Source organism: Chiloscyllium plagiosum, chromosome 28 (assembly GCF_004010195.1).
Source record: "Chiloscyllium plagiosum isolate BGI_BamShark_2017 chromosome 28, ASM401019v2, whole genome shotgun sequence".
Lineage (NCBI taxonomy): Eukaryota > Metazoa > Chordata > Chondrichthyes > Orectolobiformes > Hemiscylliidae > Chiloscyllium > Chiloscyllium plagiosum.
The window spans coordinates 14,892,329-14,909,109 of record NC_057737.1 but is presented as its reverse complement, the minus strand read 5'-3'; the positions used below and the strand labels follow the sequence as shown (position 1 = coordinate 14,909,109).

General features: G+C 42.2%; 1 protein-coding gene across 9 annotated transcripts in view; it reads left to right on the top strand.

Moving 5' to 3' along the window:
• LOC122563983 (nuclear pore membrane glycoprotein 210-like) overlaps positions 1–16,781 on the top strand; it is a 178,660-nt gene that overhangs the window by 139,461 nt on the left and 22,418 nt on the right. For all 9 annotated transcript variants that reach the window (XM_043718385.1, XM_043718388.1, XM_043718384.1 and 6 more), the window contains one exon: positions 15,383–15,603. In XM_043718385.1, coding sequence (XP_043574320.1) covers positions 15,383–15,603 — 221 coding nt within the window. The remainder of the gene's footprint in view (positions 1–15,382; positions 15,604–16,781) is intronic.

Here is a 16,781-nt window from a genome sequence, read left to right as displayed (position 1 = left end):
TGAAAAGTAGCTGGTTCAGTTACCAGTGATTGTATTAAAAGGCTCAGGCTAAACCTTTATCGGATGAAATTTGTTGCAAGAGATTTACCTAGGTTTGCTCAACTTTCTTGTTTCAATTAGAAAATAGCTGCCTAAGTAAAGTCATACTTAATTACCTGGAAGGATTCTGGTTAATCCAAGATGGAGGACGGGAAAAATTTCTGCCTGTAACAACTACTCCTTTATTGAAGTATGTTAGGTGTTGGAGTTGATTTCTTCGAATCCCAGGAGCAGCAATTATTGTTTTATATGCTGTTGCATTGTTTTAGATCTTTGAAAAAAACGTCAAAACAACAGCTGTTTTAAAAGGGAGAAGAACAGACAAAGGAAGCACATGGTGAGGTCAGTGCAGTAGAGAGAGAAAAACTGACACAGCCGTGAACCTGCACAGTTACTGCTTTTCCTGTTTGAATTCATGTATTGCTGGATATTGGAGTGCATCTGGGAAAATTAACAAACAGTGAAATTCACAATTGATCTCGGAGGAACTGTTTGGGCGAAGTTCACAGCACAGAAGCAGATAAATGTATTGTTTTTAGGTGTGATCTACAGAAAGTCTGCAGTAGTGAGTAGAGTGGGTCCTTTCTTGATCTATATGCTTTTTGAGATATGTCTCTTGATTAAACTTAAAATATAAGCCGCAACTATTCATTCAACCTGGGGCAGTGTTTTGTAGAGGAATAAGATGGTGTTATTTTCTGGGTCTGCAGATTGTGAAGGAGCAAAAATGGCCTTTAGTAGAGTGATATGCGCTTCTTGTCAGATGTGGGAGGTTAAAGAGAGTTTAAGGGTTACTGCAGATTATATCTGCAATAAATGCTGTTGGTTGCAAGTCTTATCAGATCAAATGGATTGGTTGGAGAGACGAAAGCAATGAAGAATTTGCAACAGCAACAGTATGTGATGGATGGCAGTTATAGGAAGGGAGGGAAGTCTCAGATACAGTCACATAGATGGGTTAACTCCAGGAAAGGTAAGAGAGGTAGGCAGCCAGTGTAGGAGACTTCTGTGGCTATACCCATTTCAAACAAGTATGCTGTTTTGGAAAATGTAGGGGTGATGGATTCTCAGGGGAGCGTAGCATGAACAGCCAAGTTTCCGGTATTGAGACTGGCTCTAATGCAACAAGGGGTACGTCGGCTTCCAAGAGATCAATTGCATTAGGGGACTCCCTAGTCTGAGGTACAGACAGATGTTTCTGTGGCCAGCAGCAAAAAAGCAGAATGGTGTGTTGCTTCCCTGGTGCCAGGATCGAGGATGTCTCAGAGAGGTGCAAAATGTTCTCTAGGGGGAGAGGGGCCAGCAAGAGGTCATTGTCCACATTGGAACCAACGACATAGGAAGGGAAGAAGTTGAGATTCTGAAGGGAGATTACAGAGAGCTAGGCAGGAATTTAAAAAGGAGGTCCTCAAGGGTAGTAATATCTGGATTACTCCCAGTGCTACGAGCTAGTGAGAGCAGTGATAGGAGGAAAATGCATGGCTGAGGAGCTGGTGTATGGGAGAAGGATTTTTTTTGGACCGTTGGAATCTCTTTTGGGGTAGAAGTGACCTGTACAAGAAGGACGGTTTGCACCTAATTTGGAAGAGGACTAATATACTGGCAGGGAAATTTGCTAGAACTGCTCGGGAGGATTTAAAGTAGTAAGGTGGTGGGTGGGACCCAGGGAGATAGTGAGGAAAGAGATCAATCTGAGACTGGTACAGTTGACAACAGAAAAGAGTCAAACAGGCAGGGACAAGGTAGGACTAATAAATTAAACTGCATATTTTTCAATGCAAGGGGCCTAACAGGGAAGGCAGATGAACTCAGGGCATGGTTAGGAACATGGGGCTGAGATTTCATAGCAATTACAAAAATATGGCTCAGGGATGGGCAGGACTGGCAGCATAATGTTCCAGGATATAAATGCTACAGGAAGGATAGAAAGGGAGGCAAGAGAGGAGGGGGAGTGGCATTTTTAATAAGGGATAGCATTACAGCTGTGCTGAGGGAGGATATTCCTGGAAATACATCCAGGGAAGTTATTTGGGTGAAACTGAGAAATAAGAAAGAGATGATTACCTTCTTGGGATTATATTACAAACCCCCTAATCGAGGAAAATTGAGAAACAAACTTGTAAGGAGATCTCAGGTGGTTGTGGTAGGGGATTTTAACTTTCCAAACATAGACTGGGACTGCCATAGTGTTAAGGGTTTAGATGGAGAGACATTTGTTAAGTGTGTACAAGAACATTTTCTGATTTAGTATGTGGATGTACCTATGAGAGAAGGTGCAAAACTTGACCTACTGTTGGGAAGTAAGGCAGGGTAGGTGACTGAGGTGTCAGTGGGGGAACACTTTGGGGCCAGCGACCATAATTTTATTAGATTTAAAATCGTGATGGATAAGGATAGACCAGATCTAAAAGTTGAAGTTATAAATCGGAAAAAGGCCAATTTTGACAGTATTAGGCAAGAACTTTCAAAAGCTGATTTGGGGCAGATGTTCGTAGGTAAAGGGATGGCTGGAAAATGGGAAGCCTTCAGCAATGAGATAACAAGAATCCAGAGAAAGTATATTCTGGTTCGGGTGAAAGGAAAGGCTGGTAGGTATAGGGAATGTCGGATAACTAAAGAAATTGAGGGTTTGGTTAACAAAACGAAAGAAGCATATGTAAGGTATTGACAGGATACATCGAATGAATCCTTAGAGCATAAAGGCAGTAGGCGTATACTTAAGAGGGAAATCAGGAGGGCAAAAAGGGGTCATGAAATAGCTTTGGCAAATAGAATTAAAGAGAATCCAAAGGGCTTTTACAAATCTATTAAGGACAAAAGGCTAACTAGGGAGAGAATAGGGCCCCTCAAAGATCAGCAAGGCAGCCTTTGTGTGGAGCTGCAGAAAATGGGGGAGATACTAAACGAATATTTTGCATCAGTATTTACTGTGGGAAAGGATTTGGAAGGTATAGAATATAAGGAAATAGATGGTGACACCTTGCAAAATGTCCTTATTACAGAGGAGGAAGTGCTGGATATCTTGACATGCATAAAGGTGGATAAATCCCCAGGACCTGATCCAGTGTACCCTAGAGCTCTGTGGGAAGCTAGAGAAGTGATTGTGAGCCTGTTGCTGAGATATTTGTATCATCGATAGTCACAGGTGAGGTGCCGGAAGACTGTAGGTTGGCTAACACAGTGCCACTCTAAGAAGGGTAGTAAGGACAAGCCAGGGAGCTATAAACCAGTGAGCCTGACGTCGGTGGTGGGCAAGTTGTTCAAGGGAATCCTGAGAGACAGGATATACATGTATTTGGAAAGGCAAGGACTGATCAGGGATAGTCAACATGGCTTTGTGTGTGGGAAATCATGTCTCTCAAACTTGATTGAGATTTTTGAAGAAGTAACAGAGAGGATTGATGAGAGCAGAGCAGTAGATGTGATCTATATGGACTTCAGTAAGACGTTCGACAAGGTTCCTCATGGAAGACTGGTTAGCAAGGTTAGATCTCATGGAATACAGGGAGAACTAGCCATTTGGATACAGAACTGGCTCAAAAGGTAGAAGACAGAGGGTGGTGGTAGAGGGTTGTTTTTCAGACTGGAGGCCTGTGACCAGTGGAGTGCCACAAGGATCGGTGCTGAGTCCTCTACTTTTTGTCATTTACATAATGATTTTGATGCGGGCATAACAGGTACAGTTAGTAAGTTTGCAGATGACACCAAAATTGGAGGTGTAGTGGACAGCGAAGAAGGTTACCTCAGATTACAACAGGATCTTGATCAGATGGGCCAATGGGCTGAGAAGTGGCAGATGGAGTTTAATTCAGATAAATGCGAGGTGCTGCATTTTGGGAAAGCAAATATTAGCAGGACTTATATACTTAATGGTAAGGTCCTAGAGAGTGTTGCTGAACAAAGAGACCTTGGCATGCAGGTTCTCCACTGCGAAAGTGGAGTCGCAGGTAGATAGGATAGTGAAGAAAGCATTTGGTATGCTTTCTTTTATTGGTCAGATTATTGAGTACAGGAGTTGGGCGGTCATGTTGCGGCTGTACAGGGCATTGGTTAGTCCACTGTTGGAATATTGCGTGCAATTCTGGTCTCCTTTCTATTGGAAAGATGTTGTGAAACTTGAAAGGGTTCAGAAAAGTTTTACGAGGATGTTGCCAGGGTTGGAGGATTTGAGCTACAGGGAGAGGCTGAACAGGCTGGGGCTGTTTTCCCTGGACCGTCAGAGGCTGAGGGGCGACCTTTTGGAGGTTTACAGAATGAAAAACGATCTGTAATTACAAGTGTTTCTTTCTTGTTTTTGTTGGAGCCAGCAGTATCCTATGCGAAATATTGAATAGTGAGTTGCTAGTTTAGACCACTCAGTCAATTGAACCACATTCAATCCCAACTTGGTTGTGAAATTTGAAAGGGTTCAGAAAAGATGTACAAGGATGTTGCCAGGGTTGGAGGATTTGAGCTATAGGGAGAGGCTGGGCTGTTTTTCCTGGAGCATCGGAGGCTGAGGGGTGACCTTACAGACGTTTACAAAATCATGAGGGGCATGGATAGGGTAAATAGACAAAGTCTTTTTCCTTGGGTTGGGGGAGTCCAGAACTAGAGGGCATAGATTTAAGGTGAGAGGGGAAAGATATAAAAGAGACCTAAGGGGCAACTTTTTCATGTAGAGGGTGGTACGTGTATGGAATGAGCTGCCAGAAAAAGTGGTGGAGGCTGGTACAATTGCAGCATTTAAAAGGCATTTGGATGGGTACATGAATAGGAAGGGTTTGGAGGGATATGGGCCGGGCGCTGACAGGTAGGACTAGATTGGGTTGGGATATCTGGTCGGCATGGACGGGTTGGACCGAAGGGTCTGCTTCCATGCTGTACATCTCTATGACTCTTCGGCTAGAACTTCCTGGAAGACTTATCAGAGGAGCCAAGGCTACTTTGTTTGCTGACCAAGAAGGAATTCAGCGATTCTGCAAGGCCTGCCTAATGCCTTTTGCTTTATGGGCAAAAGTAGAGGCAGAAATCTGGAGGCTCTCAAGTGAAGGAAAGATCAAACCAGTCCAATTCACAGAATGGGCAACAGGCTAGGTTCGCCTTTGTGTGGACTTTAAACAAATGCTAAACCATTTGCAGCTGGATAAATACCCAATCCCTTGGATAGGGGATTTATATGCAAAGCTGGCCATGGAGGTGCTTTCTGATATGAAGTTGGATGTGAGCCAAGCTTACTTGCAATTGCGTTTCCCAGGTGTATGCTACAATTAATGCCCATAAGGGTTTGTACCAATATACGTGACTGTCATTTGAGGTCTCATCAGCCTGATCAATTTTTCAGCAGACACTGGAGAACATTTTGTAAGGTCTACCTCAGATATTCTAATAACAGTGAAAACTAAAAAAAGAATACTTAAAAAACCTGGATATAATCCTACCGTGTTTTTCCAAGGCAGGCATATACCTCTGAAAGGAAAAAGGTGTTCCAGTTCTCCCCAGGTGACTTACTTGGGCCACAGAGTCAACACCACCAGTTGAACGATAAAGTAAGGTGATCAAAGGTGTCCCACCTCCTGCATCAGTCCAGGAGATAAGGTAACTTCTTGGGCTGATGAATTATTATAGGAAGTTCATGCATAACCTGTTACCCATACTCGCATATTTGCATCAACTCCTTTAAAAAAAGGGTTGGCCTTAGAAATGGTCGCAGAGACAATTACTAGCTTTCAATGAAGTAAAGAAACATTTATCACCCTGTAAGGTGTTGGTACTTCATAATCCCCAAAAAGAGCTGGCATTGGTGGGCGGCACGGTGGCACAGTGGTTAGCACTGCGGCCTCACAGCGCCAGAGACCCGGGTTCAATTCCCGCCTCAGGCGACTGACTGTGTGGAGTTTGCACGTTCTCCCTGTGTCTGCGTGGGTTTCCTCCGGGTGCTCCAGTTTCCTCCCACAGTCCAAAGATGTGCAGGTCAGGTGAATTGACCATGCTAAATTGCCCGTAGTGTTAGGTAAGGGGTAAATGTAGGGGTATGGGTGGGTTACGCTTCGGCGGGTCGGTGTGGACTTGTTGGGCCGAAAGGCCTGTTTCCACACTGCAATGTAATCTTAAAAAAAAAAATTGACATGCGATGACTCTCTGTATGGTATTGGAGGTGATATTAGCTTATAGATGGCCCAGTGGAGAGAGGAACCGCTAAATCCAAATGTATTTAGAACACAGAGTCCTGGAAGTGATGGTCACAGATAAGAGGCCATTGTTTACTAGTGGGAAATTTGGTTCTATTTTTAAGTTGAATGGCATTTGACACATGAGGACACCTCTGTACAACCCATCATCCCATGGCCTCACTGAAAGAGCAGTTCAAACTTTGAAGGCTGGCTTGAAGAAACAGCCTACAGCCTTGCTAAATACTAAGCTGTCAAGGTTCTTATTTGATTGTAGAGTCACCTCACATGCAACTACAGGGATAGTACCAGGAGCATTGCTAATGGGTAGAAGCGTCCACACCAGATTAAGTTTGATCTTCGTGGAAATGGGGAAGAAAGTGAAATAGCATCAGGAACTCCAATGCCAGACACAAGACTCGGCCAGGCAAGAGAGCGTTTGATACAGGGCGAAGTTTTGATGTAAGAAACACAGAAATACCTCCATGTGGGTAAAAGACATGATCAACATGAGGTCAGGACCAGTGACTTCTAAAGTTTGGGTAGGTGCAACAGACCTGAACAAGCATGTGGACCATATGAAAGCCCCAAATTTGCAAACAGTGAGGGAGCAAAACCTGCCTTATGAACATTTGGAAAGGCCACCTGAACCCATTGGATCTTCATCTCTATCAAGCACTGTCGAGTCCTCTGAATCAGAGAAGGACGTAACAATGTAGCTGCCTCAACGCCTTTGCCACCAGAAGGAGAGTGAAATTCTACCAAGGTGCCCCTGGCTTGAGAGGTGAGCTCCCATGCATTGCACGCATGCCTGAATTGGATACCAAGTTGGAGGAACCTGACCTAATGCTAAAACAGTCTAGATTAGAGTGGTGCTGGAAAAGCACAGCAGGTCAGGCAGCATCTGAGGAGCAGGAAAATCAACGTTTTGAAATGTCCATTTTCCTGCTCGGATGCTGCCTGACCGCTGTGCTTTTCCAGCATCACTCTAATCTAAACTCTGATCTCCAACATTTGCAGTCCTCACTTTCGCCTAATGCTAAAACACCCAAGGAGCTCTCCAAGACAAAGACCAGCCTAAATTTGTGGACTCGGGGTAAGATATAATAAATGTAACAAGATCAACCAGCTGGACCTCATGGAATGTGGGTTCTCTAACTGGTGCTGTTAATCTGGTCCAATCAGGGAGCCTGTGTTGACAGACAAAAAGGGAAGTATCAGAGATACTGCCACTCTTGAGAGCTGACTCTGAAGAACACTGAAGTCAGGGACTGTTCATGTGTAAATAAAGAGTGATTTGGTGACAGGGTACCAGCTTCTGTGGAGTTCATAGTATGTAGTAGTCCTTCTCATGGCATTTATAGCAGGAATGCTTTGCATGAGCTGGGGATTTAATAACGTAACTAAATAAAATTGAAGTAGTATAAAGTCGTCATAGTCCCAGAGGACTATAGGGCTGTTTTCTCCCATTGGAGAGACAGAATTGGCAGTTGTGTTTTAACCTGGCGGCCACCACCCCTCAAATGAGGGGAGGGATTGAGAAACAGGAGTCTTCATGATAATCTCAGTCAATACACAATTTGAACTGGTGCTATTGTTATTTTGCATCACAAACTAGCCATCTAGCCAACTATGGAATTAATAACTCTGATGCATAATTATCCTTGTGTGTCAGATTATACCGTTCTAGGATCTGATGGAAGAAAGTTCTTTTAAAATCCTTCTGTCTCATTGTTCTGTATGTCATGTACATAATCAATAAGCATTTATCAGTTTGCACTATGTTATGGACCAGACCAAACCCCTCAGAATATAACTAAGAGATCACCTAGATTCTAACTTCTTCTTTGAAGTCAAGTATAAGGCATTGTGTTCCAGATGTGTTTTGATCAGTCAAACAGCTGGGCTTTATGCAAAACACACTTTATAAGACCATAAGACATAGGAGTGGAAGTAAGGCCATTCGGCCTATCGAGTCCACTCCGCCATTCAATCATGGCTGATGCGCATTTCAGCTCCACTTACCAGCGTTCTCCCCGTAGCCCTTAATTCCTCTAGACAACAAGAATCTATCAATCTCGGCCTTGAAGACATTTAGCGTCCCGGCTTCCACTGCACTCCGTGGCAATGAATTCCACAGGCCCACCACTCTCTGGCTGAAGAAATGTCTCCGCATTTCTGTTCTGAAATGACCCCCTCTAATTCTAAGGCTGTGTCCACGGGTCCTAGTCTCTATAGTTTACTCTATAGTTAAAATACGAACAAAAGAAAGAAGAATTGGTCCAGCTTTAACTCTATTGGAAAACTAAACAGAATAATAGATTATTTAACTTTTAAACAGCAACTGTTACATTATAATAACATCCCATAAATACACCCTTGGCAAAGGCAAATTGAGTAAAATAGATTGTCTCACATGCAATGTTTCTTCAGTCCAGGAGGAAAGAATATCAAGAGAAAATTCTGGCAGAGAGAACTCTAGCTTTTAGCTGAAACAGAGAAAAAGATGGCTTCCACACCCAGGTTCTAAATCCCAGCAACTACTGAAATCTAAACAAAAGCATTGATTCTGTGGGAGTCACATATTCATGCTGCTTCTACTGTTCCAATTTTTTTTAGAAGCTCCAAAGTGTCACATGTTTACTTTATTGGCTTGGAGCAGACTAATTGTCACCTCTTGACCCCTCCATTTTAAAAAAAGGTCAAAATACACCTCTTAAAGCCAGAGCAAGTAGGATGCCCAAAGATCCCAAATCATTGCCAGGATGTTTATTCATGGTGGCAGCAGTGGTGTGCTGTCTGCAATGTGGCTGTAAGGTGAAACACCTTCAGCTACCAGCACGCAATTGAAAAATAACTCAGCAGTAATTGAACCAGTAGTGTTATTGGTGGCTGGCAACATCAGCAGGTACTATAAGGAACAGGATGGCATGGTGGTTAGCCCTGCTGCCTCACAGTGCCTGGGAACCGGGTTCAATTCCAGCCTTGGGCAGTTGATTGTGTGGAGTTTGCACATTCTCCCTGTGACTGCATGGGTTTTCTCTGGGTGCTCCGGTTTCCTCCCTCAATCCAGAGATGTGCAGATTAGGTTGATTGGCCATGTCAAATTGCCCATAATGTCTAGGGATGTGCATGCAGTGGATGCCAGTGGGTTAGCCCTGGGAAATGCAGGGTTAAAGGAATAGAGTGGGGGTGGGTGGGATGTTGTATGGATGGTCAGTGTGGACTCAGTGGGCCAAATGGTCTGCTTCCATACTGTATGGATTCTGTCATGGGAAAATCATTGTCTATACCTGTATATCTGGACTCATGGGAGGCCTTGATGATACTGTGTGACAAATTGGTGTCACCGATTTGATTTGACACCAGATTGTCTCCAGTCTTATTCATATATCAGTTGACGTTAGGTCAAAATGTTCCTTATTACAGTTAATAGCAGCATCAAAGTGGACACGAGGTTGATTTAAAAAAAACAATACTAATGAGGGATCCTATGACACAGCAGTAGTGTCATAGGATAGAAGGTCTTGAGGATAGAGCGTCAAGATTCAAGTGCCACTTCAGTTTTTGAAGGCCATGGAGGTGTTTTAACATGTCCAAACCTGCTGATTTAAGAACACCAAACATAAAGCGGACATTACAGCCTTTGATTCATACTTTAAGGTTGAAAGGAAGGCTGTCATACTTCAGAAAAATGAAAATGGATTCCTAGGGTTCTGCAGCAAATATTGGTTCCTTTGCTAATAATCTCTATTCGGAATCAGTGTAGTGCAGATGTGGGAGAGTCCCCTTAGTGCCTATGAGAAATCAGACGTACTGGCAAGTGACTGGTGTTGTTTCGTCTTCACATTGTAGTGGGAAATGCCTCACTGACACCATGCCTAACCATTATGGTGTATTAGCTAGTGAACCTTTTTATTGTAGATGCAGATGAGAAACAGCCTGTGATTAGAGAAGCAACTCTTCACACATTGTTTCTCTGATGAATTAGGATAGCTACTTGGAATGGGGGTGGTGCTGTCCAACCTGAATTCACATAAAGTCTCAATCTTTTGTGATTAGCTCCTTCTGCACACCCTTCTCCTGAGGCCTGGGGGGGTGGGTGGTGAAGGAAGGGTGTTCAGTGTTGTTCTAGTTGGGGCAGAGTGTCAAAGGAAAGATTTATGCTTTATTTTTAGAAAGGTGGACAGGCACAATGATATGGAGAGCCTGGTGAGGAGATTACTGGTGAGCAGAGTTCTAGAGTCACATGGCAGAGAAGAGGCCCTTCATTCCATCAAGACTGTGCTGACCTATCTCCCCTAATCCTATTTTCTAACATTTGACCCATAACCTTGAATACTTTAATGTCTCAAGTGCTCATGCACGTACAATCTTTAGTGAGGTTTCTCACCTCTACTATCCTCCCAGGCAGAGCATTCCAGATTCCCACTACTCTCTGGGTAAAAAAGTGTTTTCCTCAAATTTCTGCTGGACCTCCAACCTTAAAATGATGCCTTTAAACTATGAGTTACAGACTGGAAGGTGGAAGTTTTCATGTTATGAAAGATGGGAGAGAAATAGAAGGACAGTATCATAGTGATCAAAAGTCAGGAAGGAACTGGGGGAGATTTGGATCGGGCCTAGGCACACAGGATTCTCAGTCTGTGACAAATCCTGATCCAAGGCTTCAGATCTACAATTCAGTGGCTTAGCTATTTCAGGTTTTGTGTATTTGAGTCTCTCAGATATTTGGAGCTTGGAAGGTAAGGCAGACCTTGTCTCAGCATTCCCTGTGGCATTGTCTCAGCATTCCCTGTAAACAGGTTCTGGAATATGCATTTTCATAACCTTCAAAGAGCTATCTCCATCTCCTATCTCTGCAAAGATCTATGAATGGAAATGGCTTTTGACCCATTGCCCCCTCTCCCTTGCTGACAAATGAGTCAAGTCGGACATCATAGATTTGTTCACAGCCACCATTTTATATTAGCACTAAACTGACGTTGACTTTATAAATAGGGAAAAGTAGGAGAGATTGGCCACATCAATACACAATACAAAACTCTGGTGTGGCTGTACTTGGAGTATTGCGCACAGTTCTGGTGACCACATTATAGGAAGGATGTAGAAGATTTAGAAAGGGTGCAGAGGAGATTTACTAGGTTGTTGCCTGGTATGGAGGGAAGGTCTTACGAGGAAAGGCTGAGGGACTTGAGGCTGTTTTCGTTAGAGAGAAGAAGGTTGAGAAGCGACTTAATTGAGACATGAGGGTTAGATAGGTTGGACAGTGAGAGTCTTTTTCCTTGATGGCGATGGCTAGCATGAGGGGACATACCTTTAAATTGAGGGGTGATAGATATAGGACAGATGTCAAAGGTAGTTTCTTTGCTCAGAGTATTAGGGGCATGGAATGCACTGCCTGCCACAGGGGTAGACTCACCAACGTTAAGGGCATTTAAATGGTAATTGGATAGGCATATGGACGAGAATAGAATAGTGTAGATTATATGGGCTTCAGGTTGGTTTCACAGGTCGGTGCAACATCGAGGGCCGAACGGCCTGTACTGCGCTGTAATGTTTTATGTTCAAAACTAAGGAGATTAGCAGCTTCCTATCCATCGTATCCATGCCACTCATAAATGTATAAATCTCAGTCAGGTCTCTTCCTCAGCCTGCTCTGCTCTAAAGAAAACAATCTCAAGATGAAGTCCTCCAAATCTGGCAACATGCTGGTAAACCTGCAGACCAATTACATCCTTCCAAAGTGCAGCAAACAGAACTGCATACAGTGCTTCAGCTGTTCTCAACCAAAGTTTTGTACAGCTGCAACATAACCTCTCTGCTCTTATAATCTGTGCCTCAACTGATAAAGGCAAGTGTCCTCTCTGTCATCTTAACATCAATATTAACTTTTCCTACCACTTTCAGGAATTTGTATATAAGCATCCCAAGATCCTCTGATGCTCTGGCCTTCCTAGTATCTTGCCATTCATTTAGTACTCCCTTGTCTTGTTACTTCCTATAAAGTGCATCATCTCTCATTTCTCAGAGTTAAATTCCAACTGACCAACCCATCTAAACCTTCCTCTAAACTAAGACCACCTGTCTCGTTGTTAACCACCTAGTATATTTTTATGTTATCTGCAAACAATTATCTCCCTCCCCCAGTACATTCTCATCTACATTTTATATGTATACAAAAGCACCCAGATCGATCTCTGTGATACACTGGAAACTGGCTTCCAGTCTCTCAAGGAACCTTGTATTACGACCCTCTTGTCACCTGTCATTAAGCTGATTTTGGGTCCATCTTGCCAAGTATCCCACATCTTGTAATTTTACCTTTAATAATCTCCCATGTGGGATCTTGTCAAAGGCTTTGCTGAAATCTGTGTATGTCATATGCACTACTCACCTACACACCTGATCACCACCTCAAAATTTTTATTCAAATTTGTTCGGCATGACCTATCTCTGACAAGGCCACGCTGACTATCTATGATGAAATATTGCCTCTTCAGAATCTTATCCAACAGTTTCCTACCATTAAGGCTCAGGGATCTGTAATTCCTTAATTTCTGGTTTATCTCTACCACCCTTTTTGAAAAGTGGAACAACATTAGCTGGCCTCAAGTCCTCTGGCATCACCCCTGTGGCAAGAAATGGCTTTAAAAAATGTGACAGGTTCGTTGCAACTTTGTTCCTTGCCACCTACACAAGCCTGGTTTACAACTCATCTGAACCAAAGGATTTATCTATTTTTAAATCTGATTTTAAAAAAAATCCAATACTTCCTTACTCCCTATATCACTCTGCTGAAGATCATCTCAATCCATCTGCCCAAATTCTGTGCCTACATCATCATCCTCCTGAGTGATGATGGTTGTGAAGGACTCATTTAACACTCTATCCTTGTCCTCCGGCTCCCTGTACAGATTTCCCCCTTGGCCCCTAATGGGCCCTACTCTTCCTCTGGTTATTCTTTTCCCCTTAATATACTTGGAGAACAGCTTGAGGTTCTTCCTAACTTTACCCACCAGTGTTTTCTCATTCTCCCTCTTTGCTCTTCTAATTGCTTTCTTAAGCTCCCACCCCCCCCCTCCCCCAACTGCACTTCCTGTGTTTCACTAGGACCTATATTGATTTGCTTCCCTTGTATCTGCTAAGAGCCTCTTTCCTTTCTTTGCCAGTCCTGAATATTCCCATAAATCTCAGCTTCCCTGGGTTTGTTGCTCCTATATTTCACCCTGAAGGGAACATGTTGGGCTTGTATTCTTCCCATTTACCTTTTTAACACTCCACACTGATCTGCAGATTTTCGCACAAGTAGCTGTTCCTAGTATTCGTTTGCTAGGTCCAACCTTTTTTAAAATAAAATCTGCCATGCCCCAATCTAAAACTCTCTTTTTGCAGGCATCGCTTTTCTTTTTCATAAGAAACCTGAATCGTACTGTGTTGTGGTCTCTATCACTGAAATGCTCCCCATTGCCATCTTGACTATGTGTCTGGCTTCACTCCCCAGCACCATCCCCTTCTTCGGGCTGAGATAAAAAGCTCTCCTGAATACATTTCAAGAAATCTGCCTCCTCTAAAATACTTTACACTATGACAATCACAATTCATGTTTGTGAATTGAAATCCCCTAATATGATTATTGTATTATTATTATACATCTCAGTGAGTTGTCTGAATATCTGCGCCTCTATTGCCTAATGACTGTTTGAGGGCTTATAATACACTCCCAGCAAAGTTTTTACATACTTTTTGTTCCTAAGCTCCACCCACAAAGCCTCATTCAAAATCCCTTCCAAGGTAATGTCCTACTTTACTGTAGTAACTGTGTTCTAATTAATAGTGCAATGCCATCTTCTTTTACACCCTCCCCTATTTCACCTGAAGATGTAGAGTGAGGAGGTATGATTATCAATTCTATAGTTACTCAGGAGTTATAGCAGATTTTTTTTCCTAAGTAACTGTCCAGATATGAGTTAGAACTAAAAGTATAGGAGGAGGAATATTAGCAGTAGGCTATTCAGCCTATCAAGCCATCTCCACCATTCTGCATGTATGTGGTGGATCCTGTATTCTTGCTCTCTCTCCCCATACCCTTTGGAATCTTTAGCCTCTGGAAATCTACCCATTTTTAAAACATAATCAGTGACATGGCCTCCACAACATTCTGCGTTAGAGAATCCCTTTTTTTCATGCCTTCCATTCTGAAAAAAAGCCCCAATCATTCCTACTCTCTATTTCCTGTTTGCTAACCAATATTGAATCCATGCCAATACATTACCCCCAGTCCCATGTTCTTTGATTTTGCATACCAGCCTCTTACGTGGAACTCTACCAAAATCTTTCTGAAAATCCAAATGCAGCATATCCACTGATTCTCCCTCCTTTATTTTACTAGATAGATCCTGAAAACATCCAATGTGTCAAACAAGATTTATTTTTCATAGATTGAGAAAAATCCTTTCCAGACAGCAAATAGGACCTGGAGAAATGGAGGAGGGTTCACTTGAGGTATTCAAGAGGCATTGATTGATTATTTGGATTGAAATGGTGTGCATGGATATGGGCAAAAGGCAGGAGATTGGCACTAGTAATAGAACCAGTGCAGGCATGATCGGCCGAATGGCTTCCATCTGTGCCATAACAATTCTGTAACAAATTCATGTTAACTTGGTGTAATCCCTCTTGAAATCTATCCATTTCTTAAATGTAAACAGTGATTTGGCCTCCACAACTTTTTGTAATAGAGAATCCCAGGGGTTATTTCTGAGTTCTTGTTATTATGCCCTTTACAGTAGACTCCAGCATTTCCCTATTGTTGACTTTAGGCTAACCAGTCTGTAACTCCCATTTTTCTGCCTCATTTTTCCAACTATAATTCAAGTTGGAAACATTTTCAGAGGATTCCCAATACTGAGTGATTGTCTATCAGAAATTTAAACTTGAATTGGAATTTGATGAATTGGTAATTCTACACGACTCAACATCTGGCTTATACTGCTGCATTATCTGTTCACCTATTAGAAATCTGGACCATAGTGTTCTATAGATAGAAATGTCATTGCTACTTCTACAGTTATCCTTCCTAGGTCCAACTTTCATTATGTTTTCAAAATGATTAGTGCAAAAAATGATTTTTCATGTCTAATTCTAAAAACCATGCTTGAAAGATTAATAGATTTTTTTTTAAACCAATCTAGGGATGATCTGCTGCTGATTGGACCTGGTACTAGGAATAATACTTACGTGGCACAGGCTGCCAATATAGGATTGACCCTGTTAGCAGTTTGGGATAACAGGCACCCAGGCATTGCAGATTATATCCCAATACCTACCCAATATGCGATATGGCCCAACATATCAGAGCATGTGATACTGAGTGATGTGATATGTTTCAGCAGTGTACTGGTAAACCAAGAAGGTTAGTTTTTCGACATAAAAGATACCACAAAGTTTAGTTTCATAATTCAAAAGACTTGAAATAGCACCGCATTATAGTTGGCTGGAAATCTTAAAATAACAAAAGAAGCAATTTTTCTGCTGGAATCAAAAGCTGTCTGGCTGCTGTTGCAGCTTTCTATCTGGTGGCCTTAGAATCATTTGCCCCAGTACTTCACTCACCACATGTTGAGTTAGCAGCACAAGAGTAAGAAGGCTCCCATTGCTTTCTAAATCTGGAACTAAGATGAGCAGGAATTCTCTTCCAAACTGCTAAATGATGTACATAGGTCACCAGCTTCCATTTGTTAGCGATTTTCTTTCCATTCCCACCTACCCCGTGATGCAGGCTCTTAACAGAGATGAACAGGTGGAGCTTTTGTTCAGTTTATCATCCAGAAGACAGCACCTTTTGCAGCACTCTCTCCAAAATTCATTGAAGTATCAGCTCGATTATGTGCTCAAGTCGCTGGAGGGATGCTCAAACCTGTGACCTCCTCAGAAGCAAAAACAAGGACTAATAAATAAAATATGTGGGACAGACATCACAGTAAAATTTAATTTATTTGAGCTATAAGCAGAATAAAGTCTGGTAGTATGAATTTCCTTCAGTTTTCACTTCTATAAAGGGATTGCTTGATTATGTTTGTGTTTTCTTCAGAATAATACTTAAAGTACTTTCAACAAAGACAGAAGTGTGCCTCAGTTACCCCAAATTAGAACAATCTAATGCAACCTCCTGCTTTGTGGAAAGTTTTGTGGCATTATCTTTTGTATGGTGAGAGCTGCATTGGAATTGCTTCAGCTCAAATTGTTTATAATCCTCATAACTGAGAGGAAAACAAAAGATTTAATTTCAAATGGTGCAAGAAACAGTATCTTAGCCCACAATACAACTTAGTCCCATATGTCATGTTACCCTTTACAGTAGTTGCAAAAATTCCATTCTCTTCAAATCTTTTGTTTATAATTTTGACACCCAGAAGTATTTTAAAGGGAGCATTTTTCTTGATTTACTTCTTGGTAATAATGATATGCAAATACATGCTTAATATTCCATAATGTAAAATTGCTTCTGCATCTGATATGTTCTGAAGAAGTACTGCAAGTGTTTTTTTCAAAATGCGGAATCAGCTGTTTTGTTGTTTGAAGTTATTTATC